Source organism: Oryzias melastigma, linkage group LG13 (assembly GCF_002922805.2).
Source record: "Oryzias melastigma strain HK-1 linkage group LG13, ASM292280v2, whole genome shotgun sequence".
Lineage (NCBI taxonomy): Eukaryota > Metazoa > Chordata > Actinopteri > Beloniformes > Adrianichthyidae > Oryzias > Oryzias melastigma.
In genome coordinates, this window is record NC_050524.1 from 26,721,736 (window position 1) to 26,748,928 (window position 27,193).

The window sequence follows — 27,193 nt, forward strand, 5'->3', positions numbered from 1 at the left end:
TAGCATGTAGCTAAAATATTAGCTTATCCCCAAAATAGCATTAAAAACCCAAGTTAAAGACAAAATAGGCTAAAAACCTAGCATGTGGCTAAAATATTAGCTTAATTCCGAATTAACCCAAAATACATCACTAGATGACACTATAGATAAAGAGCTAGCATAGTTCTAGGAAAATGCTAACTCAGCATTCATGCAATTACATCTGAAACATTGGTTGGATCAAGCAAATGCTGTGAAGGTTCATTGTCATCCTCCTATGTTGCTAACACACTGCTGATATACGATACCTTCCTCTCAGTTCGAGGTCACAGAGAGCTCAAGAGCTTGTTGCTTTTCCACTTAGCATCAAACGTGTAGACAGGGATCCACACTGACATGTGGTGACACGTGTGGCTATTGTTTACATTCCTCATGATTGTACAAATGTCTTGCTGATGTCACAAAAACAAAGCTAAACAAACAGTTATGGAGAGGTCACTAACGTTGATTACACTAAAAGCAAATTGTCAGGTTCAGGACCTCAAAGGCTGGAGACCAGGATGTGACAGAAACAAAAATGAAAAAAAAAAGAAAAAAAAAATGATGAACTAAAAAACACTTATACAACATGTAATGTAAGTAAGGGTGAGACCCAGATAGATTTTTCATTTTCTAATCCCCCAAATCCTGTGCACTGAAAAGGTAGCCTATAGTGCTGTTTAAATCCCACTCCAACTATAAATGTAGTTTTTTTAATTGTTAAAAAATCCCCAGTAGTCTTTTACTTAGCGTTATGCAGTTTTTAGACATAATTAAAAAGTCTGTCGTTTTTAAAGACATATTTTCTTCCAGAATTAACCTTAGCTAATTTATTTACATTCTCTCCTGTTAGCTTATAGAACCTCACAAGCCCAAGCTAACATTAGCGTTGTAAAATAAAAATAAAAAAGGGCGAGAAATATCAGGGCTATTCAGCTGTACAGTTTTGAGCCAGATGGCAGCTCAGACAAGGAAAATTAAGAAGTTAATGGATCTATTCGTCTACAAGTGGAGGATTTAGCGTTGTAGTGGAGAAGAGAGATTGGCCTGCCCATGGTAGTTCCAGCATCACAAACCTGAGCTTTTTCCAAATCTGTGGGGTTTATCTGCTCCTGATCCATCATGATTTTAATAAAGACAAACTCAGAAATTGAATTTTAATCTTAAATTCTTTTATATATTTCCTCCATCGTTAGAAAAATGCCACAAGAGCATGTTAAAACACCAAAAACACCATTTTCATTGCATCCCTTATGCACTCCCTTGTGTTCACCCTGGTTGAAAGGAGAAAATTACATAAACAAAATGTAATTTGTGTGAACATTCTATGGGAGTCCAATGAACATTCATACATTACGTGCACACCCTGTGCATGCATCATTTCTGCAGTCAGTAAGAATCCAGTACATGTGCCTTACTAATGACTAGAGTGCGGCATAAGGCCCCCATACAGCAGCATCACCTATATGTCAAAAGTGCGAATAACTTACATAGCCTTACAAATATTTCACAAAAACACATGGTATGTTCCATTTCAAAGACACCCCTTTAAGTGGTATGAGCCTTACGCACCCATACAGGTGACTAAAGCTTTAAATGCATTGAAGATGATTAACTTAAATCAGAACATGTGTGATTTGCTAGAAACCTGAACGTGACGGGTTTGGGATAAGAACGAAGACAAACCACACTAGAGGAACAATCCTCACATTGTTTATTGTTTTTTCTCAAGCTTCTTGTCTTTATTCTGTAATGCAGAAGGGGAACAGCATTTTCCTGTATCAGTGCACGTCTTGTTTCTGTGAACGGCACAGACGTGAGCGTTCCTGCACAGCGTGGCGTCTTTGCCTGTTTACCCTTTATGTGGACAGTAAGTTCAAGCCTCTAAAGTGATACTCACTCAGGAGCATCTCAGACAACTGTGTCTTTGTGTTTTGAACTAAAACATAGAAGAGAACTTTCCCTAAAGCCTCATAAATCAATGAATTATTCAAACAAAACAGGATTTTTTTGTGTTTTTATATGAGCCTCGGGTCTTCATTTACTCCAATCGTTATTTTTGAGGCTTCTTATATACTGCAACTTTTTTTGTTTTATTGTCGCCTGACTTGTGAGTGCGGTGGAGCTCCGTGTGACCACATAACCGGACAGTGTCTCTGTCCAGCTGGGAAGACGGGAAGCTCATGCCAGGAAGGTATTTGTTTTGCTATAGCGTCTTTTAAGAACAGTTTCCAGGGAGAACATGATTCCTCGAGCTTCAGTTTGAACTCTGCAGCCTTCCAGGACGGCCGGATCATCAGTTTATGAGCATTCATGATGGCCGACCTCTCTTGTTTGTTTTTTTTTAAGTCAAAGTGGGACTTTTTCTTTGCAGCCAAAATCACTTAAGTGGAGAAATCTCACACCTTTCACGATTTTTTTGGTTCAAAAACCCACTCTAATGAAAATAGAGTTTTTGGTGGCATTTTTCTCACAATGGTGGACATATATAAAGAAAATTAACTAAATTATGTGCTAGAAAACGACACAGGTCTTTTGATTTTTGTCAAAATTGCATAATCATAATTAAAAGGCACCTTTTAAAGACTATAAAGGATTTGCAGAGATATTAGTGACTAATCTGAAAGACACTGGCTCCTTCCCAGACTGCCCTGATGGATTCTGGGGATTGAAGTGCCAGTTTCCATGTCCTATTTGTGAGAACAACGGCTCCTGCAACAAGACAACTGGTTTGTGTGACTGCAGGCCAGGATTCATGGGAAACCATTGCCAAAAAGGTGAGTTCACGAGAAGTTTTCTATAAAGAAAGTCATCCTAAAGTCGTCAGTCTGAAACATCTCATAACTAATTAGTTTAATTTGAAAAAAGAAAAAAATCTTCATAAATAAGTCAAAATGCAATGTTTTTTAATATTTTAAATTAGATTTTTGTTAACAATTTTAGCAGGAATTTAGTGATTAGCAATGCAGGGCATATGCTTCTAATTTTTACACAAAATATGAAGTCATTTTGTGTTTAAAAACTTTTTTTAAAAAGCTGCCCGTTGTCTACAGCGTGTCCTGCAGGTTACTATGGACCAGGCTGCATGAGTTCCTGTTCCTGTTCCCCTGGTTCCAGCTGTGATGCCCAGAATGGACTCTGCCGTTGCCCCCCAGGCAAAAGAGGCCACGATTGTGGGGCATGTAAGAGCTTTTTTTGGTATTAAATACAATAGAAAACACAAAAATAAACAAGAAATCAGAAATCACATCTGAACAGAATCCTTTGAGCCTCTCTTGTGTCACTTCAGCGTGTGAACCTGGATTCTGGGGCCAAAGCTGTGCCAATAGATGCCAGTGCCAGGATCCCTCTGTGGGCTGTGATCCAGTCGACGGTCGGTGTGTGTGTGAAGCGGGATACACTGGAGACCAATGTGAAAAGAGTAAGTCAATGGAAAAGCTGATTTTTTAACACAGATTTGGGAGAATACCGCCACTCTGTGGTCACTAGGCTTACTGCATCGTTTAAGGTGAAATTTTCTATTTTTACTAATCTTTTCACACAGAATACATTTTACAGTTACACACTTATTACACGTTGATTTTATTATATTTTAGTGTAGGGACAAAAATTTTAGCCACAGCATTTCTGTTATGTTCTACTATTATTCCTTTTAGTTTGAATTCTGCTTTTTTACAGTGCCACCTTAAATCTTCTTTTTTCTAGATAATTTTAACTAATTTATTTATTTATTGGCTTTACACTCTCCTACCTATAATTCTCTGTTGCACCTTTGCACACCTTACACTTTAACTTTATTAGTTTACTTTTTCATAATTTATACATATTTGTCCATTAAAGTGGATAGTTATAACTAAACTCCACTTTCATTGGATTAAATGTGATGCTTGACTGAAAAAAAATCAACAAAAACATCAAGTGTTGACCTTATTGGCATTTCTTTTTAGTTTTCTGTTGTAACGGTTTTAGGGAAATGCTGGTTTATGTGCATGTCTGTGTTGTTGTCTCTCCTGTGTCTGACATTTTTGTTGTATGCAGGCTGTACGGATGGCAGTCATGGTCTGGACTGTTCTCAGCAGTGCAGGTGTCAGAACGGAGCGCTCTGCGACCATGTCAGTGGAGCCTGCACATGCTCACCTGGATTCACGGGGACATTCTGTGAAAAAAGTAAGATTTTGTCTTTTTTTTTTCTCAATCAATTTTATGTGTCAAAAAAATGTTGATTATATTTTCTGATTTCTAGTGTTGTGACTTACTAAACTTTGGGAGGTACCATTTATTTTTGTATGTGTTTTTTTACACGCAGAAAAATGTAGGATATGATTATTAAAAACATGATAAAATTTTTGATGAGATTAAACTTGTTTAATAGATTGTTTAAACATTTAGTGTGCATTTTAGTATTTTAACAAGGATTGTGAACGTTAAGGTGCAATAATTAGAAAAAATTGTTAATATTTATTGACACAAATGAATTCATTGTCCACTTTGCGTCGGGCGGCGTGCATTCATTTCTGATAATAAACACTTCATCGGAAATTATCCCTCTTATGACATGGTCACTTACAAAAAAATATATATATTCAACCAATTTTTAGTACTTTATTATTGTTATTTTTTTCAGTTTAGATCGCTTTTTCACAAAATGCAGACAATTTATTGCGGCCCGTTGTTACAGAAACACGATGATGCATTGCTGAGCCGTCACCGACCTCGACTGCAGCGGCAAAGGAAAGTGATTTACAAGCTGATCGTCACAACAGTTTTAATGAAGCGTCAATTCAGAGAGAAAGTTCACCTCTTACTGCTTGTTTTTGTCCAGAAGATGAAGCAAAAGGTTTGTTTTGAGGAAGCCTGCGCAGTGATATAGAACATTGACGGGTTAATCTTTTTTAGGTGTGCATCCACACCCAGCAGCCAATCAGAATAGAGTATTCACCCAGACCTTAAGTTCATTTAAAGTTCAGAAACCCAATGTTAGTTTCTCATGGCTGTATGTCAACGTCTTTGCTTTCTTTAAGTAGCACTGCAGACATTTAAGTCTTTAGAGTTCTGCTTATCTTAATGTTTATGTGTTTTGTGGTCACAAATTACACCTCTGGGTTAACACTGTATAAATTTGAAAATTTCAGACAGCGAAATGAAGGAAAATTTTTCTCTCTGGTCTGTTTTTGTTCAAAAGTTGCATATTTTTGTATAAAATATACGTAGTAAAACATTATAATTAATCATGATTAATCACATTCCAAAGTTTGATTAGTCTGATTCATCATTTTAATCAATTGACAGCACTAACTTCAACCTTGCTTGCCTGAATATCTCCAAAAGTGATGCATGCAGTACATCTTTTCCAGCACTAGAGGATGCTGCAGGACATTTCATAGATTTCCTCTTTAGTAGTTCCAGTAAATCTCAATAAATGCTCTGTAAATCACTGGATTGCCAATGATGTCATGACTTGAAACCATTTTAAAACAAAACAAAACCTCAGCTGTAATTTGCAGGTGTCATTGTGGGATGGATGAGTGTGTCTTTGCCATGACAACGCCTGCTTTTGCTTTTGTCATCACATCCATCATCATGTTCAGAATTCAGAAAAACATGATGAACTTGCTTCTAGTTATTGTCTTTTTAAAGATTGTAGTTTTCATCCTACCTCTGTAGTCATGACAAATCCTGTCAGTGTTTAACTAGAACGGAGCCTCGTCAAAACAGCCTAACGACCTCACACGCAGTCGCCACTGATTGGACATTGGCGTGAAAACCGGGGCTATCGTTTCTGTCCGGATTTCATCTTGTGAAGGCCCGTTTGCTCAAACAGAGGTGTCCAGTTTCTCAGGTTTCTGCTGGGCCTCTTCCGTCAGCGGGAATCACGAACAGGCCTGCAAAAGATCCAGATCTCTGTAGTTCATCTGCTATGATGGACTGGGATGGGAAGAGGTGCTTGGGTTGGACGATGATTCTCATCCTTGTCGTGTGATTTTAGGATTTAGATGCCGTGTTGAAGTTGCGGTGCTGCCTAACGTTTGACCATTTTGTTGTACTTGTTTTGTTGTCGGTTGGCGATTTCTATGTCCGCTCTCTTTCTGCGGCGCCGGCTGTGTGGTCCTCGGACCAGCTTTACGGGCTGATACCAATGGTTCTTACGCAAGCAGGGATGTGGAAACAATCCCCTCTGTTTTTTAAAGAGCTCATTTAGTCTAAAAACTTTCAGTGACCGCACAGTGTGTGCTTGTTAATGTGCATGTGGTGCGAAACAATTAATTCTTACCCATAAACGAAGGCATAATCAGAGGGCAGAGCGCTCATCTACCAGCACCAGCAGACAACACGTTAATATCAGATGACAGATTGCCTCTCTGATGTGATTATGGAAACTAGCTGCCCCCTGCTGGCACACACAAATAATATGTCATTCTGAATACCTGAAGATTTAAAAGCGGCGGAAAGACTGCTTGCTGCAGCATTCTGCTTTTTACATCAATGATTTGTTGAGCCTCTGGTACATAAAATGAAAGTTTTTTCCTCCCCTGCAGGACAAGCTGGCCCAGCTTGTTGCCATGGCGTCAGCAAGCACAACCCTAACAATAAACAACAGACAATAAATGAATGACAGTGAGTTAATGTACGGCCGTATTAAGATGACAGAACTCTCAGTGGGCTAACGCTAATAACATTGCAGCCCGACCACAACAGAGGCAGGCGAGGGCGTCACGCTGTCAGCGTGGGAACGCCGCGATGGTCGTGCCAGAAGCTGCTGAAACGGAATGATACTTTATCCAATTTGAGGTCTCGAAGCAGAAAGTGAGAAGAGTGCAGCCGCCTGAACTGGAAGAGGAAGCGGAGCGTGGTGGGATGGAGCAACTTCTCAGGGAGATTCTCAGTACTGGTTCCTTCAGGAAAACAAAATCTATTGGTATTACAAGACCTATGTCGACAGAAATTGTGTTTTTGATGTTTTTAACATGCTTTTGTGGCATTTTTCTGATGATGGAGGACATATATAAAGAAAATTAAGTTTAAATTTGAATTTCTGAGTATTTCTTCATTCAGATCCTTGTGATGCATCCACTTCAGATGACTAGATCCATTTTTGTCTTTGTTTTCCTCTTCTAAGCTGGAGTTTGGGTCAGAGCTGGATGACTGGATAGCTCCAATATCCTTTTTCTTGCTCCGCTTATGTTAGGTTGGGGGTGTGAGGGGCTGTAAGCTAGTGGCAAACAGATGGGAGACGGGAAGCTGAGGTGGAGTTGCCAACAGTCCCGTCCACAACTCAAAAGCAAATTTTTAATGAACTAGGTTCTTGAAAAAGGCATGTTTAAAAAAAAAGAAAAGTCTAAAAACGGCTATACGATGGCGCAGTGTTTAGCGCTCTTGCCTCACAGTAAGAAACCCCCTGTTCAAGTCCCGGCTGGGGGACCTAAAACAGGTTCACCAATCGGGGAATCTCCAGGGACTCCGGCTTCCTCCCACCGTCCAAAAATATGCTTCATAGGTTAATTGTTGATTCTAAATCAGCGGTATTAAACTCATTTTGGTTCAGGGGCCACATTCAACCCGTCTGATCTCAAGTGGGCCGGACCAGTAACATAATAGCAAAATAACCTTTGGTCCACTCGTTATCTTTGTTTTTGTTTTGCTTTTTTACACAGTTGGACAGTAAATGCTTCAAACAACCTAGTAGCCTAATCCCTCTCCTTCTGCTAATTTGGGACCGGGTCGCAGAAGCAGCAGTCTAAGCAAAGTTACCCAGACTTCCCTCTGCCCAGCCATTTCTTCCAGCTCCTCTGGACCCCGAGATGTTCCTAGGCCAGCCGAGAGACATAGTCTCTCCAGCGTGTCCTGGGTCTTCCCTGGGGCCTCCACCCACTGGGACATGGCTAGTCACTTAATATTATTGTTAGAGATACAACTATTATTATCTTTTTGACTAATTTTTTTAATTATGGTGTCACAACTGATCATATTATATCAACTTAACAGCGGTGTGGCTGGCAGGTAACCTAACTGAATTTTACTCAGACGTGGTACGCGCTTGCAAATAAATGCTGTTTATGTCTTGATCTCTTGTTATACTGGTATTTCTTTTTCTTTGCTTCCCCTAGTGGCGGAATTGCGCTTTGCGGTCATTTCTTTAAATAGCCATAACTCTCTAAAAGATTGGGGTAGAAACTTGCTTTTTTTTAATAACATAATTATATTTTTTTCTCTTCATGACTTGGGCCGGATTAAACCATCTGTTTGACACCACTGCTCTAAATTGTCCCTAGGTGTGTGATTGTGGCCCTGCGACAGACCGGCGACCTGTCCAGGGTGTTCCCTGCCTTCGTTCACAGGCAGGGGGGCTAGGCTCTGCCTCGTGACCTTGAAAGGGACAAAAACAAGTTTAGAAAATGAATGACAAAATCAAAAAAACGACATAATCATAATAAAAGAGTACTGGAAATGTTTTTACACTAGATCAATAGATGATTGGAGAAAAAAGCTATAGATTACTTAGCTAAGGATCCATTTTTTACCATCAAAAAGACAAGAAAAAAACTGTATTTATTTATTTAGCTGCCTAAAAACACATTTACTGTGAGAAAAGCAGTAAAATTTTGCAAAAAAAAAACTAATAATGAGTTATAATTTATCAAAGTGAATCCATTATGCTAAAGTTGCTCAGTGGTTTAGCTAAAAGATCAAAAAACAACACCAAACAGTCATTATTTCTTGCTCTGGTGAAGTCATGCACAGACAATATTTACTGCCCGGCTTTGGAAAGGCTTATTCATCCCGCAGCCTCAAGCTAACTACTTCTGGCGAGGTTTCATGGTGTTTACCAAACTTGTGAGTATTCCATGACCAGACACAGACTTTTAACAGTCAGCGGGCTCTACCTAAGAATGGGAAACAGACGCTAACAGTGGCATCCCTCTGCACCAGCAGCTGTGCTGCCGGTTTATGTGTGCAGCACAGTAACCAGGCTCTTTTGTTTTGTGTCGGTGGGGCCTGTGCGCACAGCAGGTGCTCCATTTACCGGCTCTGTGTGCCCCCTCAGCCCCAAAAAGGGAACGGGTGGCTATAAACTTTGATGTGGCGCAGATCCACTGCACATGTGTGGGGCAGGAACGCGCTTAACGAACGCAGCCGCCCTGCCGCAGCCGCAGCGTGGTGCTGCAATTTGATATCGGTATTTCTGGGGAGGTGGCAGGCCCGAGAGAGAAAGTAGAGGAGGAGGGCGGGATGAGGGGAAAGAAAGAACATAGAAAGAAAAAAATGAGCTGGCATCCAAACTTTTCCTCTCCTCTTTTGTGAAGCTGCCAGTCCTAACCAGTCGGGTGTTTTATCTCGGCCCACAGTTTGCCCGGACGGCTTTTACGGTCTTGACTGTGGCCAGATGTGCGAGTGCAGGAATGGTGCCCGCTGCCACCACATCACAGGAGCCTGCCTGTGCACCGCTGGCTGGGCAGGACCACACTGCATTCTGGGTAATGGCAGCCACATCATTAAAACAGGGTGTGAGGGAGGCCCTCACTGCCGCCCATCACGACATCCTCTCCTTAAACGCAACTAGGATGTGTTTGTGAACAATTATCTCCGTAATGAAACATTGCCAATGACTTTTTTAGAGATGGGCAAGGGAGGAGAAGCGAGGGACAACAGAGCCCTCTGGCATCCAGAGTTTAATTGAGGTCTATTCTGGATAAATGCACCCACATGCATGTAGAGATCAACATCAGCAGAGAGAGAAACCGAGGCTTGGAAGAGTCTTTTAGGAGCTAACCAATCAGTGTTCTCATGCTAAAGTTGCTTGAGGATTTCATGCCTTTGTTTTAATGAAGCCAGTGAAATGCCCACTAAGGATCTTACTCTGTCATTCTGCAGCATATTCAAGCCTTTCCTCCTGCCACAGCCATTTTGTGGTTCCAACTACCAGCGCTAGAGTCAGCAGAAAGCCACCAGCATGACTTAATGGTCCATCTCTGTCATTAGCGCATTTTCCTCTTTCTCCCATTCCAAATGTCACGCTGAACTTTGATCATTAATGAGAAGTTTGCAGAATGTCTAAAAATGTATTTTTAGACCAACTCTAATAGCCTCGCACTAAAATGCTGGTCCAATTGAAGTGATTAGGGAGTGTGCAGAGGGCCTGGGTTGTTATGTTGTCATGTGTGTGTGTGTTTGGTGAGGGCAGAATGCCCAGAAGGTCATTTTGGAGAGCAGTGCAGTCAGACCTGTGAGTGTCAGAATGGGGGCAGATGCGACCACGTCAGCGGGCGATGCAGCTGCACGGCCGGATAGACCGGACTCAGCTGCCACCTGTGTGAGCATCTCATCACTGTCTATAGCTTTCTGTGCATGAATAACTTCATATAAAAACAACCTTGTTTTATAGGTTTTTTTTAGTAGATTTTCTGTGCTGTTAGCTTACGCTGGTGGATTGGTGTCCAGTAAAAGCATTAGTCAGCAGACTGTCAAAACCTATCAGGATCAGAAAACCTTTTCAGGACTTATGAGGAACGTAAGTGGCAGTTTGAGCAAACACAAGAGCTGATCACTGCAGAGATGGCTGTTTGAAATGTACTGAAACATTTGACCTACACTGATGTGGAAAACAATCTTTTATTATGAGTAATAGTGCCTGTTAGAGACAGACCCACGATAGGAAGCGCTGAGAGTTTGGGGTATCACGTCCCTCTGAGTGCCTAAATGCATAGAAAACCATGATATCACGGTTTATCTATCCATATACTGTATCTATCTGCTCCTTTAATTCCTGCTCCATTATTTTTAAAAAAATTCTCAATCTGGCCGATTGAGACCCATATAGAATGTGACTTTTTATTCCACCCCTCTGCAGTCTGAACTGTGACGGGACAGGATTTACTATTTATTGGTTTAATTTTAAAATGTTTTAGTATTTTTTATGTGAAGCTTACAGAAATGTTTAGACATGCTATGATTGTTACACTTTTTCTGTTTCAAACTGACCCCGGCCCCACGTCAGAGAAGAAAAAAAATATAAAAAAAAGTTTGGGGACTCCTACTTTAACCCTTTAACTCCTGAGACGTCACCGGTGACGATGAAACACAAAAATCTTAAACATACTGTAACTTTTCAAATGTTACCACGATCGACGCAAGTCATGTAGATTCTAAAAGAGAAAAGCAAGTCGAGAACAGAAATGTGAGAGCTCTGGTGTTTAAAGGTTAACTTTATTTGTATTTAATTGTATTTTTGTGGGTTTCTTTTGTAGCTTTTATCTTAATTAATTTACTGTGGATTTTTGTGGGCCATCACAATTGGGATGCCCCCTTATCCTTATATCCGGCCCTGATTGGAGACTGATTCAGCCAAATTTTTAATCATTTGCAACAAACAAGACTGTACCTATCTACATTTTTTTTTATTAGATTGAATTTTAATTCTTTGATTTATGAATCCTCCCATTCCGGACTCACCTGTAGCCTCAGATGCAGCTTTTAGGTTTTTATTCTTGTGGAGACATATGTCCACCTAAGAAGTAAAATTTAGAGAACAAGTTCTCAACATTAATTGCTAGATCAGGGGTGGGCAAACTTTTAGACTTCTGGGCCACAAAGGTCTCTAAAATTTGACAGTAGGGCCGGGCCACAAGTAGATATGTGGTGTGTTTTGGTTATTCACCTCATAATAGAAAGAAGCAACATGGAATCCAGATGAAAACAGGCTTTAATTTGATTTAAAAATGTTTTAAAACAGTACACCGTTGGGTTTGTATTTCAAAATGTTTGCCTTTTCCACTTATTTTAGACCCAATTGCACTGATGGGTTGATGTCTCTTAGGGAAAAAATGCAAGCTTATAGAAATGTCGTGTTCATGTGGTTTTTTTTAATGATCGGAAAAAGGACCGTCCGGCTTGAAAAACACACATGAACGTCGGAAAAACAAATATTTTTTAACACCACAAGAATGCAGATATAGGTGCACTTTCTGCACCTGTTCTGCCTGTTATGTTCCAACAGAAGAGCTGCTGAACTTGAGGATATGTTTGGATGTGCTCCTTTAAGGCCAAACCTTCGGGTTTATACCTTCAAAGTCAAATAATAATTTTGTTTTTAATCAGTTGTAGTTTGACATATCTTTGTATAATTCACATCTACTTAGAGAAACCATTTGTTTATTGAAAGTTTTAAATATGTTCATAATTCTGGCACCTTCAGCTCATAAAACTGCAACTAACAAATACAAATACAATACCTGGAGGTATTAGAATGAATGAATGACCATCCTCACCAACTTCAGATTATTTTGCATTTGACACAGCTTAAGTTATTCACTCAAAAAGGCTAACAAACATTGCAAGTATTATAGCTAATTACCCAAAACACCCTTGAATTTATTTTTCCATCTCAGTTGCTGTTCTATGGAAATATTTTGAGATTTTTGGTTGTCTTTGATCACTGAGAGTAGATTTCAGTAGATTTCAATCTAACACATTTGTAGCCATTTGTCTAAAAGATTGTATGTAAAATTGTGTTTGTGTGCAGCTTGTCCTCCAGACCGGTTCGGAGCAAACTGCTCGGGTCACTGTCTCTGTCAAAATGGTGGTTCCTGCCACAGTGTAACTGGCCAGTGCTCCTGCCCAGCTGGATGGACCGGAGCTGCTTGTGAAACAGGTGAGTCCTGCAGTATCCATTTAAACTTCACTTCATCAAACATGTGTGGCTTAATAGGAATTTAGAGTTTTGCCAACTTTAGTATATTTTAATTGGTGTCTCCTTAAATGTCCCTCCCAGAGTGTAAAGAAGGGCAGTATGGAGAGGAGTGCGCACAGATCTGCAGGTGTATGAATGGAGCGAGGTGTGACAGAGTGACAGGCAGCTGTTCATGTCTGCCTGGTTGGACGGGAGAGCACTGTCAATCAGGTGATTTTCTCCAGCAAGTTATCCACAAATAATAAGGATGTTGGTGCTGAGCGTGGATGCTTGTGTTTTGTCTGAAGCTTGTTCAAAGGGAGTTTTTGGGGAGGGATGCAAGAAGAGGTGCAACTGTGTCCATGGCCGGAGTTGCCACCGCGTGACAGGCCGCTGTGAGTGTGAGCCAGGCTGGAAAGGAGCCAGGTGTGACACACGTGAGTAAGCGCCGGCGTGGAGCAACTGCAACAGAGTGAAAGTGACAGAGCGTAAGCCGACTGCGAGTGTCTGGATTTTGTGTATCCACTGTCGGCCTGCCCCTGTGGGTTTTACAGCAGTTTCTGCGGCCCAAGGTGCCACTGCTAGCCTGGGGTGTCCAGCTACCATTATACTGTCTGTGAAGAAACTAATGTTTTAGTCACAACTGCCCTAGTAGGTGAACACAAGCTGTCTGCAGGTGAAAAACTTGTACAGGGCAGGCAGGTAACTCAAACAAAATATCAACGACTGCTCTGTAGAGTAAAAATGTTCTTGCTCAATTTTTTCTATGTGCATTGTGGTTGTAATGAACACTTATACAACCCGTAGGGCATCCTACAAGTGTCTTACAGGCACTTGTAGGGCATCCTGCAACTTGCAGGGACTTGTAGGGCATCCTACAAGTGTCTTACAGGGACTTGTAGGGTATCCTACAACTGTCTTACAGACACTCGTAGGGCATCCCTACAAGTGTCTTACCGGCACTTGTAAGGCATCCTAGAATCGTCTTACAGGCGCTTGTAGGGCATCCTACAAGTGTCTTACAGGCACTCGAAGGGCATCCTACAAGTGTCTTACAGGCATTTGTAGGGCATCCTACAAGTGTCCTACAGGGACTGAATCACATTAACATTAATGAATCACATTAACGCTGAACCGTAACCAGTCAGGTACTCAGATTTGGTAGAGCCATGTTTGTGGCGTCTGCTTCAAAACATGGAGGCGCCAACCGTTGTACACCTGATCACGAAGTAGAAATTAATAATTGTGGTTTATGCCTGGTTGGATTAATATGAATCCAAGACGCATATTTAAAGGAACAGAGTTGTGAAAACAAAAAGACTTTATTTGATTTGTACTGCTTTGACTTTTTGCTCCAAGCCTAAATAGTTGGTGGTGGACAAGTGCTACCAAACAGGAAAAACACTAAAAAAGAAGAATCGCCTCCCTGCCGCTACCTTTGTGTGTGGTGCCGGTCCAGCATGTACACCTTCGGATGGAAGCGCGTTTATTAAACCATGAATGCATCATACGTGGCCGGTGTGTAAGTTCCTTAAGAGGCCAGTACTGGCACGTCACTAATGATTAGAGTGTAGCAAAAGTCTCCCTACGACGGCATCACCTGTACATCATAAGTGCGTGTAACTCACAAATACTTGGTGATTGACTTACCAAATGCACAACAATGGTACGTTTTATCATCCTTTGAAGTGGTTTCATGAGCTTTAAGGGGACTGGAAGTCACACCTGTGCTTCCTTTAACCCTTGTGCTATCTTAGGCATGTTTACATTAAAAGTGGGATCATCTGGACCCCACAAGACAACGCACTGAACTTTACTTTTTTCAAGGATTTTTATCTTCACTTGTGTTGGTGGCAGACATAAAATCCTGCCCGACTTTGTCATAGGAGGGATCACACATCAATGTAGGGTGGGGTCATCTAGACCCCATAAGAGAGCACAAGGGTTAAGATGCTCCTCTCTATGACCCTCCAACCTAAAAACCTGCAGCACCCATACAGATAAACCATCAAATCCATCAACAAAATCTTTGGCGATAGCTATTTTTAAAACTTTAAAACTCTTTTTTGACGCATAGAAATACCAGGACTTTATTATTGTTAGGACTCTGTGAGAATGTGTCATTCTGTACACCATACCCTGTGAGGCGGTACACACAAACAGCTTCAACACTCAGCACTTCGCCGCTCCTTCTACCCCCTCTCAGCCTCAGCTCCCTTCCTCTCCTCCCCAGACATCTGATAAATGTTACACACCGCTTGCCAAGTAAAACAGAAGGCATTGTTTTTGTCTCCTCAGCGGCGGATAAGGGCTTTTGGAAGGCAGACATGCATAATGACAGCGCCGTAATTGCCTCTTTAGTCTGGAGTCCTTTCTTATCTGTCCCCCACGCCGCCTGCCGCTGCCTGACCGAGGAGCTGAGTGCTGCGGTCTCACCCAAAAGCATGTTTGCTTCACAGATTCATCTTGGTGGCAGCGACTGGAGTGTTGAGGGCCTTCATTCATTTCATACGATGAATGTAAAGGCGTGTGTGAAAGAATGTTTCTTTCGTGTCCGCCTGGGTTCGGGCACCAGGGAAAGTTGTTGGAAGTGTTGATTTTGTGAGCAAATGTCCCGTTTTGTTCACAGGGAGGAAAGGGAAATGGTCCTTATTCCCACAAACTGCTTAGTCTGTGGCCCATTAGGAAATAAACTGAAGAACTATGCATCAAGTCATGATGGGACACTGTTTTTGGTCGGCAAAATAAAGGGAAAATACAGCTACAAATTGAGAAATAAAGAAATTCTTTTTTCTAAAAAACATGTTATGAGTTGTTTGTTAATTTGTGTTTGTTTAATGCATCAATTTATGTCTTCTTAGCCTGTCCTGCTGGGACGTTTGGACAGAACTGCAGCCAGCTTTGCCAGTGCACTGGGCTCCACGACTGGTGTCATCCAGTGACGGGGAAATGCAGCTGCTCACCTGGATATTATGGGAAACGATGCGAACTTCGTAAGCTTTCTGTCACTTTTACAAGGTGTACAATTTTCTAGAAAACAGTCAATCTTTAGGTTGTAAGAAGTTCCTGAAAATAAAAAGCCAAAAGAGTGAACACTCGAGACATGCTGGCTGCACATCTCATGCTACAGTCACTAATACAACTGCTACTGTGCAATGGAGAGGCATGGAAAGATCTTCAAGATTGATATTCTTGAAAATCATTGGCGTAGTCTCGATTGTAGACAGTGGCAGGTGGCACTTGATATGGACATCCGTCATCCGCATATCGTCTGGTCAGAACTGCTGGGTGGCGATTCTGCTACCACCGACCTGTGGCTGCCAATTGCCCAATTTCCTAATGGCGTCATGTCGGACGACCTCAAAATGTGCCCGGGCGGCCACTGACAGATGTCAGCTTTTGGAGAAAAATCCTCCAGTCTCCATAATATTATAACTTTTTCTTAGAACCCTTTAAGCGGGCAACATGTAAAAATGTTACCATGGCCTCTCAATTACAAATGCCCACTTGTTAAATTTGCTGAAAAACTTGCATTTAGGTTGCTGCATGGTGGCATTTTAGGATATGTGACTGCATTTTTAGGCTGCGTTATAACATTGATTGTAAGAACTACAGTGTCACAGAGCTTGCTAGCTCGCTACAGTAAAGCTTGCTAGCTCACTAGAGCAAAGCATTCTAGCTCACTAGAGAAGAGCTTGCTAGCTTACTAGAGCAAAGCATTCTAGCTCACTATAGCAGAGCTTGCTAGCTCACTACAGCAGAGCTTGATACCTTGCTACGCTGTCTACCAGGTGACTGGCTAGCATAGGGAGCCAAACCTACCAAGTTCCCACCTAAGCCAATGTGTGGAAACACAGGTGGGGCCACTACGGAAACTGTGGACAAACCCAATTGGGGTCCAGATTTTCAACCCACTTTTAAACCATATGGGGTACACTTGGCCTTGCTGGCTAGGTGACATCGTCAGACTCCAACATGGTGGCATCTGTATTGCAAAAAAATAGTGACTGAATGGAGTCATTTCACTGGGGCTGGAAGTAAGCAATTTTCAGTGGGTAATGTCACATTTTCTGGTCTAGTTCTCATATAGTTTAATAGTCATAGTACAAAAATGAATACGTGCTTGAGAAGAAGAAGAAGCCTGCTGGGACATGAGCCAGAACATCCTGCTTTAAAGGAATAATTTATTTCATTTCAGTTTGATTCAAATCAGTTTAATAAAACTTCAACAATAAACGAAGAGAAGCGGAAGTGCTGTAACAGAAACGATAAACACAGCAGTTGTTAGCAGTAAAAAGTGATTGTTTAGATTTATTGTACTGTTTGTGTTGTTGCTTTCCAGACTGCATATAAAAAAGTGCTCTCTGTTCAAATATGCAAGACATTGCAATCACTAAGAGAAACTTTGTCTTAGTCAATACAGCATGTTCTGAGAGTAGCATTTAGCTGCAGCCATCACACCATAAAATGCTTTCTGCAATTAGGAAATAGCCAATCTCAAGTATTAAAGTATTACTTCTGCATTTTTTCAGATCAATAATCCCATGTGCACTTTGTTTGACATAAAACAAATATTTATCCTTTGGAAATCTATTATCATTTACAAATTTGTTATATTTACATCAGTAATAATTGTGGTATTTGAAGGTTCCAGTTCCAAACATGTTGCACAGATTAAAAAAATCAAATTTTCAGACAGGAAGGATAGTTACAATCATCCAAAAGTAGTCACCTATTTAAAAAAATAAGATTTAAGGGGGACTCAAAAGCAGTCAGCAGAGTTGTAGCTTCACATCTGGAATTTTTCTTCAAATGCTGATGCAGAATGCATTTTAATAATGGCAGATTATTGTACTGATGTAGGAATTTTACTTGACTATTCCTTTTTTTAAACAAAGAAATGTATATTTGACATTGAAACTATAAATCGCTTTCGACATCTTGATTTGTGATTAAAAAATGCACTTTATTTTGTTGGCTTTACTCTTTGCTGAAATGTCTATAATGTTAAAGTTTTAGCTTTTTTTGAAGTTAATGTTTTGCTAATAAATTCTGTGAATCTGGACTTTAAAGTCAGATATAACAGTTTCTCACCTCCAAGTTTATAATTTTTTTCATGCTTTCTTTTCATTCTGCTTCTTCTGTAGGATGTCCAGCAGGTTCTTTTGGTCCAGACTGTAAGTCTAGATGCAGTTGCATCAATGGGGGCTCTTGTGACTTTAGGACTGGAGCTTGTTACTGCCCCCCTGGTTACATTGGAGCTGACTGCAGCACGAGTAAGTTAAAAATAAATAAATAAAAAGGGTGATGTGGGTGAATTCCTCTTGAACTTTAGCATGTTTGTGCCAATAACTGTATTTCTGCAGGGTGTCCTACTGGATATTTTGGGAGGAACTGCGCCAGGCAGTGTTTTTGTGGAGAAGGCGGGCAGTGCAACCCAGCAACGGGGAGGTGTATCTGTGACCCCGGCAGGACAGGACCAACCTGCCAACAGGGTAAAATTAAGCTGTCGTGCTTGTCATTTTAGTTCATAATAATTATTAAACCCCCTGTTATGTTCGTTTATAAAGAAAATCCCAGGTCAGATTGACCTGAGATACATTTAGTTATACAAAAGAGTTGCAAAACCAATAAATCCCCGAAAACATTGCTTACATCTCATCATTAACTTCTTGACTAACCATATCAAACAATATTTAGCTCAGTGGCGTCCTTTATTGTTGACAGATTATGGAGCAATGAGGATAATGGAGGATGTGCACTCATCCGAGTGTGTATGAGACAAAGGTGTTAGGGGTGGGTGATACTGGGAATTTGGGTATCGATCTGATACCAAGTAATTACAGGGTTAGTATTGCCAATATCGATATCGATATTGATGTTGATACTGATATTAATACCGATGTTTTTTTTCTATAAATGTATTATAGAATAATTTTGGATTTTTAATGACTCTCTCAACTCTCTGATGAAGTAGGGAGGAGAAGGGGTTGGTGTGAGGTGGTGGTGTGCTGTTCATATAGACAATGTCATTAAACAATGTTGGGCAATTTTTTGCACAAATTGGGCAGATTTAGGCCGTTTTTGTCCAATCTGGCAACACTGCAAACAGATGGACACTGCACTTGCATGAATTCTGTAAGTAAATTCAAGCGTTTTAAATTACGTATTGAAGCAAAACTGCAACAAAAGTATCAATCACATCAAGCCAGTATCGATACTTCATCTTAGTATCAATACTATCAATACTCAGATCGATATGCCCACCACAAAAAGGTGTATTATATCTCATAGTTGCAAAGAAACAAACAGTATTTTTAGCTTCTATTTTGACTGCCAGGTCAAATTTACCCAAACTTTTTGCTGTTTATTATAAATATGCAGGACACATTTAAAAATAAATAAACAAAAGCATTTTTATTTTTTATGTGGCTTACACAAAATATGCCAAGCAGAAGTTTTTTTTTCCCAGTTTTTTTTTTTATTAGTTTTTTCCAACATGCAATTGATAAAGGTGAAAAAAAAAGAAAAACAGTCTTATAAACAGAGCTTATAAAAAGTAACATGATTATAGAAATAATATTAAGGAGAGAAATCTAAAACAAAGCTGCTTAGACAAAGATTGGATTTTTGAATTTTAAACCGGGTCAGTTTGACCCGGCACAGACCACGGTGGTTTTATGGCTGCACGTAATGTATTAACGTTACATAAATGTGTGTGGTAAAATGCAGTTTAAGGTCAACACATCTGAAGGTCTGAAACAAAAAGAAATAACTGGTCAAATTTGAGGCAAGCTTTATCGCGGATTTCAATCCAGACTTGAATTCAGCCTTTTATCTTTTACAGTTCTCGTGAGTAAACAGAGCCAGCGCTGAGGCTGACATGCATCATTTGGAACCACTGGCTCTAATGAGTTCTTTAGAAACTAGAGACCTCACTAGAGAGTGAGAAACAACCACCAAAACGAGGGTGTAGTTTTCAACATTTTTCACTGTATATTTAAGGAACAAATTCTCCATTTCCTCAGAGTATAGCCTCTGATGATCACAGGGCTTTTATTCCCCGGGAAACAGAGAACGAGCTGAGCTTCTGTTATCTCCCCCTTTTATCAGCAATTCAGCTGAATTGCAAACAGGGGCTTTCCAGACTGCTAGCACTAAAAGTTCTCTCGTTAGCCTCCTCCATGTACTTGAATGCACCACCTCTTAAGTTCCTCTTGTTGAATGTTTATAGAGACCTATAAGTAGCTCATTCTCTGTGTTCCGTATCGCTGAATTTGGCAAGAAAGCAAATAAATAAACAGGAAAATCAAAAGATATTCAGCTTATTGTTGTCCTCACTTGAAATTACCCAGAGAAACATGATTATTCTTTTATATCGCCGCCAAATTAGCCCACTTTGCCATCTCTTTAATGAGCTTTGGCCCAAACAAATGTAAGAGTGGATAGAGTTGTGTTTGTGTGTGATTGAGACAGACAGAGCACACACCCTTTGGTTTGATGGATGTTCAGAAAAGTCATCAGCTCTCGTCTTGCGTTGGGGTTTTCCCATCGTTTCTGCAGCATGTCCGAGGGGACGCTACGGCCCGCAGTGCAGGAACGCCTGCAGCTGTCAGAACGGGGCTTTATGTGATCCCGTTGATGGCTCTTGTAAGTGCGGCCTGGGCTGGATTGGATCTCACTGTGATACAGGTAATCTTTACTTCCTATAAGTCCAGGCTGCATACTTTTTAACGTTTTAGTTACAATTTCCTTGCAATAAGAAAAACACATTTTCTCCACATTGACCCAACAAATCAACATCCCTGCTGTGGAAAACTAAATCATAAGCAATAACAAAACATTCTTAAAGAAAAAAACATTTTTTTTCTTCTTTAAATAGTTTACCACCAACAGCCCCACCCCCAAACAACTGAGATTTCCTTTTACTGTACATACTGTATGTCACTGCTAATTTGCAGGAAATCATGTTTGATACATGTTGACTTTATAATTGGTCACAAAACTTGCTGAATTGATTCATTTAGATTCCATTCAACTTGATTGAGGACAATTTTCATACAACTAATTAAATCAGGCTATTATTTATTATTTTGGCATTGACAGCTCCTTCGCTAATGGCTGCTCTCCTCAGTGTTTATGTCACTGAGCAGAAAGTGAGCACTGCAAATTCTAGCGGGACTTCCTCCGGTTCCGTGCGACCTAAAAGAAGTTCAACATTGGCAGGATGTATTTTGAAAAAATTACTTAAGAATAGTCCCTTTCTTTTTTTTTTTCTTAATGTGTGACCAACGACAAACTAGCATGCAACTCGTTAGCACCCACTTTAGGAAAAACTTAATGCTTCCCAACCCAATTTCTCTATTAAAATATGATTGCTATCTTGTGATGATTAACCTGGATCGGATTATTTTGTTGTCAAGGTTTTGCGGTTGATTGCAAATATTGCGCCCCCTTTTGTGATTCTTTGCGTACTTGTTTGGACCTCCTCAGTTCTTTACTCAGGAAGGGTCCATGCATTGTTATGGCGCATCTGTATCATTTCCTATGTCACACGATGGTGGTCAAATGGTCTGGACCAGTCGCAATCTTTCACGTTATGAAGTCGCAAGCCCCCAAGCCGATCTTGCAGGCGCAGGCCGAGCACATACAGTATACTACCTACACCGGCAGACAGAGAGCCACTGCGGTGTGCGGAGGCTGCCTGCTCAGGCCTCCTGAACTTTATGACAAGACAAAAAAAAAAAAAAATGTCCCCTAATTTTATTTCTGTTTTTATTTTTCCCCTCTCGAGTTAATCAAGTTCAGGAACACATTTTTTGACAGGCGGCAAGCAGCAAATTCACCACATGAATTTTCACACGGATCGCATTCAGTGTGAACTCAGCATAAGGCCTTAGTTGTCATCTACTAATCAGGACCATTTACATTTTTTTTTTAATTGAGAATAGACTTTAAAGATCCTGTTGTAACTTATACAGATTACAACAGTTCCCTTTTTCGTAGCCTGTTCACAGGGCAAATATGGGCTGAATTGTGCAGAAGACTGCCCATGCCTCCACAATGGGACCTGTGATCGTTTTACAGGCAGCTGCAGCTGCACTGCTGGGTACTATGGCCACGTCTGTCAACACAGTAAGCAGAGCCTCACTTTTAATACCTCAAGCTATGAGTAGGGTTACTAAAATTGACCAACTAAAAGATTTGACACTTATTTATCCTCTTCGCAAACCCAATGAGTATCTTTACCCTGTAGTTGCTTTGTGGTTCCTCCAGCGTGTCCCTCAGGATATCACGGAGGGAACTGTTCCCATGCTTGTGACTGCAAGATGGGGCAAGATTGTGACCATGTGACAGGAAGATGCATCTGTCCACCTGGCTACCATGGCACACAATGCCAAAGACGTGAGTCCACTATAAAAGTCAAATTAAAACTATAATGGTGTTAAAACTGTTAAATGTTTTTATGACATTAAAATGTACTGGACAATATATTTTTAGAACCCTGGGGGAAAATATTTTTTTTTAATAAAGGGTGGTTTAGGTTTCATCTTTGTCTAATATTTAAATATAATCATAAACATTTCCTTGTGACGAACATGAAAACACAGAAGCTTGGTGGGAATCCACTCTTCATGCTGTCATGCAGAAAAAAGGTAATAGGGCAACGGAAACCAATGAATGTGTGTGTTTTGATTGTCAGGATGTGAAGCGGGCAGCTTTGGAGTGGGCTGCGCTCAGATGTGCGACTGTGCTGGTGAGGCTCCATGTGACCCACGAACGGGACGGTGCCTCTGCCCCCCCGGACGGACAGGACAAAGATGTGAAAAAAGTAACAGCAGCCTCAAAACCATCATCCCTTTGGAATGTCAAAAAAATGAATTATTTCAAATACAACTAAAACCTGGCTTATTAATCATGACAGTTTATGGATCTAGCTAGAAGGCTTCCGTTTATTTAGAAGGGACCAAGACCTTCAGCACATTTTTTGTAGCTCAGAAGAAGATGGAAAACTGAAGACCTACAAAGAAGTAAGGGAGGTGTCAGTTATCAGAAATGAATGGAATTCGCTTATATGCTAAATGTCATGTTAAGTGACACAAAGCATCTATAACTCTTTAGATGAGTTGCTGCAAAATACTCAATGTAATGATGACAAATATAATTAATACATCTAATCTTGTAAGCAGTTGATTAATATGGCCTTTGTAGACAATGGCCTCCTTTAGATGTAATGAATCTTACTAGGTATATTATTAACCTTATTCGGTTTATTGTGCTAATAAATGTCTTAGTAACACCCTATAAACACATTCATATTGTTTGCTGATGTGTTAATAAAGCTTGTTAAGGAATCTTATTATAAAGTGATACATAGCATCATTTTAGAGGGGAAGTTTACCTCTTGCTGCTCGTTTTTGTCCAGATGATGAAGCAAAAGTGTGTTTAAAAGAAACAAAGTCCACAATTAATTCCCTTGATCGCTTTTAGTACAAGATATATCCACCATTAACTCTGATAAATAAATGTTTGTCAACATGTTATAACACCAACTAAGAATAAAATGATTCATAGACATGTAAGTGTAACTATTGGAAGTTGAAGGCCTTTGCATGTGAAATTAGAGATATTGGCATGTCCATCATATTATAGAAGAACAGAGATCTTTTTCTACTGTGTTGTGATAAACTGTGGAATAATGTATGTCTACCTATGTTCCAAGTTTCTGTGTCTCCAGTAACCAATTGGGGTTTAGGCCAGCGACATAATACAGAACATTTGGGCTATTTGATCTATTTGACAGAAATTAATGTTAAGTGTCCAATATGGCATTTCATCGGACACCCTGAAGCCAATCAGAATCAAGAGGACCTGGCCGCAGAAAGAAACATGGCCCCAAGATGGCGTCACAGAATTATTAGCTGGAAGGGCGCAACTGAAGTTTGAAGGAAGTTGCTTCATGGTCCTGGGTCCCTACCCACCCCATCTTAACATCTGGGCCCAACCTCCTGGTATGCCAACTTCATGGTGCTTGGTCCCTATTCATCCTATCTGACCATCTTCTTGGCCCAACATCCAGGTATGCCATCTTTATGGTGCTGGGTTCCTACCCACCCTAAATGACCATCTTCCGGGCCCAACATTCTGGTATGACAGTTTCATGGTGCTGGGTACCTACTCACTTTATATGACCATCCTCTGGGCCCAACATCCCAGTGTACCAGCTTCATAGTACATGGTCTATACCTGATCAACTTCTGGGCCCAACATCCCGGTGTGCCAGATTCATGGTGCTGGGTCCCTGATCTAAGTTCTTACCAACATCTAGCCCATTTTTTGCCCATCTTTTGGCCCATCTTTTGGCCTCCCAAGTATTCCCGGTTCTCTTGTGTCCCCGGTGGCCTCAAGTGGGTCTTCTGGACCTCATGTGCCACTGTTTGGGGGGGATCTCCTGGACTTCACTCCCGTGGGTATTGTTAGGATAGCCATTAGGAATCTTCCAGCATAAATGCGCAAATTCAGTTTCAGGCTACAGTTGCGAAATTTCCTCTTCCGGCTAATAATGACCTTAATGCCGTGTTTGGACGCCATTTTGCCTGCAACCAGGTCCCTCTCATCAGAATTGCTTCTATGGTAAGGTTATCTCATAAAAAGAGCAAAACACAGAGCTGTAAAGGTGCAGAACAAATTTCAATGGAAAAAGATAAATGGATTTTATTGTCCTTGTTATAGAAATAAACAGTTTTTAAATAATCTTCTCTGTTAGACTGCAATGGAGACAGTTTTGGACCGGACTGCTCTCTTCAATGTCACTGCTCCCACAGCGCTCATTGTGACGGGGTTAGTGGCAGATGCACGTGTCCGCTCAACTGGATCGGCCCAGCTTGTACTGAAGGTAAATCTGAGCACTTTTTGCCACTCACACCTCAACCCATACTTCTGAAGCTTCATGTGCAAAGCGACAGAGCTGCCAGTTCACTGGCTGCAAAGCCCAGCCAGCTTTGGTGAAACGGTGTCTGAGCCGTCGCCCTGTCTTCCTCAATAGCGTCTCTTTTTTCCTGACAGTTATTTTAATCTGCGCTCAGCGTGACGTCGGCCTCGAAGCTGTCTTCATTTTACCTCCTCAAAGCTGGAAAGCTGAGCACTCGGGGGACCTTATAGGAGTTACCTCTCCTCAAAAAAACCTCGACATTTGCTTTTGATTTTCAAACGGAGCTGATGTCTTTTTCTCTTCCAGCATTTCCACACCAAACTTCAGGGGCTGCCAGATTTTCTGAATCTCGCAGACGAAGACGAGGAGGCAGCAAGGCCACGTGACTCAAGTATAGGTGCAAACTCCTGAAAAGTCTGACCTGAGTCGGCAAAGTTTCACTCTAATTATCCTCGGAAAGTTGATGTCGGTCCGTGGAATGGGCGCTCGGACTGGCACTCAATCACTGAGCCGAACGGCTGAGACAATCAAGCACAGCACCGGGCATGTGAGAGTTCTTCAAAGGACCATAAACTCAAAGCTCACCCAGTCTGGTGAAGATTTAAAGGCCAAAGTTGCCGCGGCTTCCTAGAAATGCAGACACTCGCCTCACAATTGTTGCTGTTCTTGATTTAAAATGGATCATTTTTGACATTTGACGGGTTTGTAAGAGTTCAGGCTCTTAAAAGCATGCTGACAAAACCTGTGACCCAGAGTGACCACTACCAGAATGTGGTTTTATAGACGGACAAAAAGGAAATTTACTGGAAAGAAAATAGAGGCTTGTGTTTCAACTGACTTTTTTTTTTTTGGAGAAACAAAACACGCAAAGTTCTGAAGTTGTGGTATACAAAGTGCCTGTTCAGCAAAAGTAAACTTACACAAATATGAGCCTGATAACTGAGAAAGTTACATTTTGATGCGTGTGACATTCACACGTTAATTTATAACTTTTTTTTTATTTAAAGATATTTTTCACCAATTTGTATCTTTTAATTTTTTCTAATGCTCTAATTTGAAACATTTTCTACCTTTGTGTTCCAAGACCTCTGACTCTCAAACATTTACATCGCATTTCAGCAACTGTTTTACTCGCCCCCCCCCCCATTTCATTACATCTCAGGTCCGTTCACCCTTTATTATTGTGGCCTGGAAAGTTTTAGGCATTTCTGTTGCTAAACTTTTTTTGTAAACTGGAAGCAATAAATTCTAAATGTTAAAGATGTGTTTCAAATGTTTTGGGCATGCCTACAGTTTCATTTCCACATTTGTGTGGGTAAATAATAAAGTTAAAAGGGTTTGGAGCACATGTTTCAGTCATCGTCATGCTGAGTACAAAGTAAATCCTCATTTGAAAAGAATCACAGCTTGTAAACACTTGTTTCAGCTTACTAAGACTTTAATTTCTTCTTCAGGGAGTTTTGTAATTTTTGAACATCCTAGAACCATCTCAGATGTACTTCTCATCTCAAATGAAACAATTTTTTCCAAGTCTACTCGACTTTTTTTTTTAATTAATTGAAGTGGAAGTTGGGAAATCGTGAGCAAAATCTACTATACTGTCAAATGAGGTTACCTAGGTTTATCATCTTTTACAATATACCTGTTAAAAAATGTTAGTACCGTAACTATTTATAGATATTTTGTTTGACCTAAAATCTTAAGTTATTTTCTATTCATATGGGTTTTCATTATTTGCAACTCTTATAGTATCTCATATTTAATTTTTTCTATGATACAGTACAAAAACACATGCAAATAAAATAAGGAAATATAGTTTCTTTAAATTTCAAAATCCATTAGTTCCTAAATAAACATGAAATCCACCTAAATGTTTTTTTTTTAATCAAATCCCACCATTTGATAAAAATATTCAAAATATTGTTGGTAATTGGTGGTACTGGACCCAATTTGTAGGAGACCAGACAAAAACTTAAATTTATAATATATATTTAATAAAATAAATAAATGGGGAAAAACCCCACACATGGAGACACAAAAAGGTGACAAAGCAGATGACTTGACCAACGGTCACTGAAACCCTCTTCTATACACTGAGGGTAATGAATTAATTGAAGGCAGCTGTGGATGATCATCAACCTTAACCAGGTGAGATTGATGAGGAAAACAGAACAGGATCAAGAATCAAACTAAAAAAAAACAAAAGAAACAATGACCACATAAACCAGAAGAACTACCTAAATAAACAGCACAATCCTCACAAATGCAGCTGTAATTCCACCAATATATGGAAGAGTTTTTGTTTTTAGTGATTTTTTTTTATAGACTCTATATTCAAATGCTAAATTTTGTTATAATTCATGCTTTTTTGTGGACATATATTGAAATTGTGAGGTTTTTGTAAGTGTAAAAGATGTGTAAGGATCCAATAATTTTTTTCCTTTTCCATATTTAAAAAAAAATCCACAAATGTTCAAAAGCATGTTAAAATATTTTACAGTGTAAAAAAAAATCGTATAAAGTCTTGTCTAATTCTACTGTTACTGGTTCAACAGTCTGTGGGGTCTTTTTTGTAAAAA

At 40.2% G+C, this 27,193-nt stretch overlaps 1 protein-coding gene across 3 annotated transcripts in view; it reads left to right on the top strand.

Moving 5' to 3' along the window:
- The window catches only part of megf6 (multiple EGF like domains 6), a 56,574-nt gene extending 30,617 nt beyond the window's left edge, over positions 1–25,957 (top strand). For 2 of the 3 annotated variants that reach the window (XM_036214944.1, XM_024277796.1), the window contains 17 exons: positions 2,664–2,795; positions 3,072–3,200; positions 3,308–3,439; positions 4,057–4,185; positions 9,363–9,491; positions 12,536–12,664; positions 12,785–12,913; positions 12,991–13,119; positions 15,544–15,675; positions 17,830–17,958; positions 18,049–18,177; positions 20,246–20,374; positions 21,689–21,817; positions 21,959–22,087; positions 22,386–22,514; positions 24,450–24,578; positions 24,921–25,957. In XM_036214944.1, coding sequence (XP_036070837.1) covers positions 2,664–2,795; positions 3,072–3,200; positions 3,308–3,439; positions 4,057–4,185; positions 9,363–9,491; positions 12,536–12,664; positions 12,785–12,913; positions 12,991–13,119; positions 15,544–15,675; positions 17,830–17,958; positions 18,049–18,177; positions 20,246–20,374; positions 21,689–21,817; positions 21,959–22,087; positions 22,386–22,514; positions 24,450–24,578; positions 24,921–25,000 — 2,153 coding nt within the window. In that variant the 3' untranslated portion in view covers positions 25,001–25,957. The remainder of the gene's footprint in view (positions 1–2,663; positions 2,796–3,071; positions 3,201–3,307; positions 3,440–4,056; positions 4,186–9,362; positions 9,492–12,535; positions 12,665–12,784; positions 12,914–12,990; positions 13,120–15,543; positions 15,676–17,829; positions 17,959–18,048; positions 18,178–20,245; positions 20,375–21,688; positions 21,818–21,958; positions 22,088–22,385; positions 22,515–24,449; positions 24,579–24,920) is intronic. The other variant, XM_024277798.2, reaches the window with a different exon arrangement.
- Positions 25,958–27,193: the final 1,236 nt, after the last annotated feature.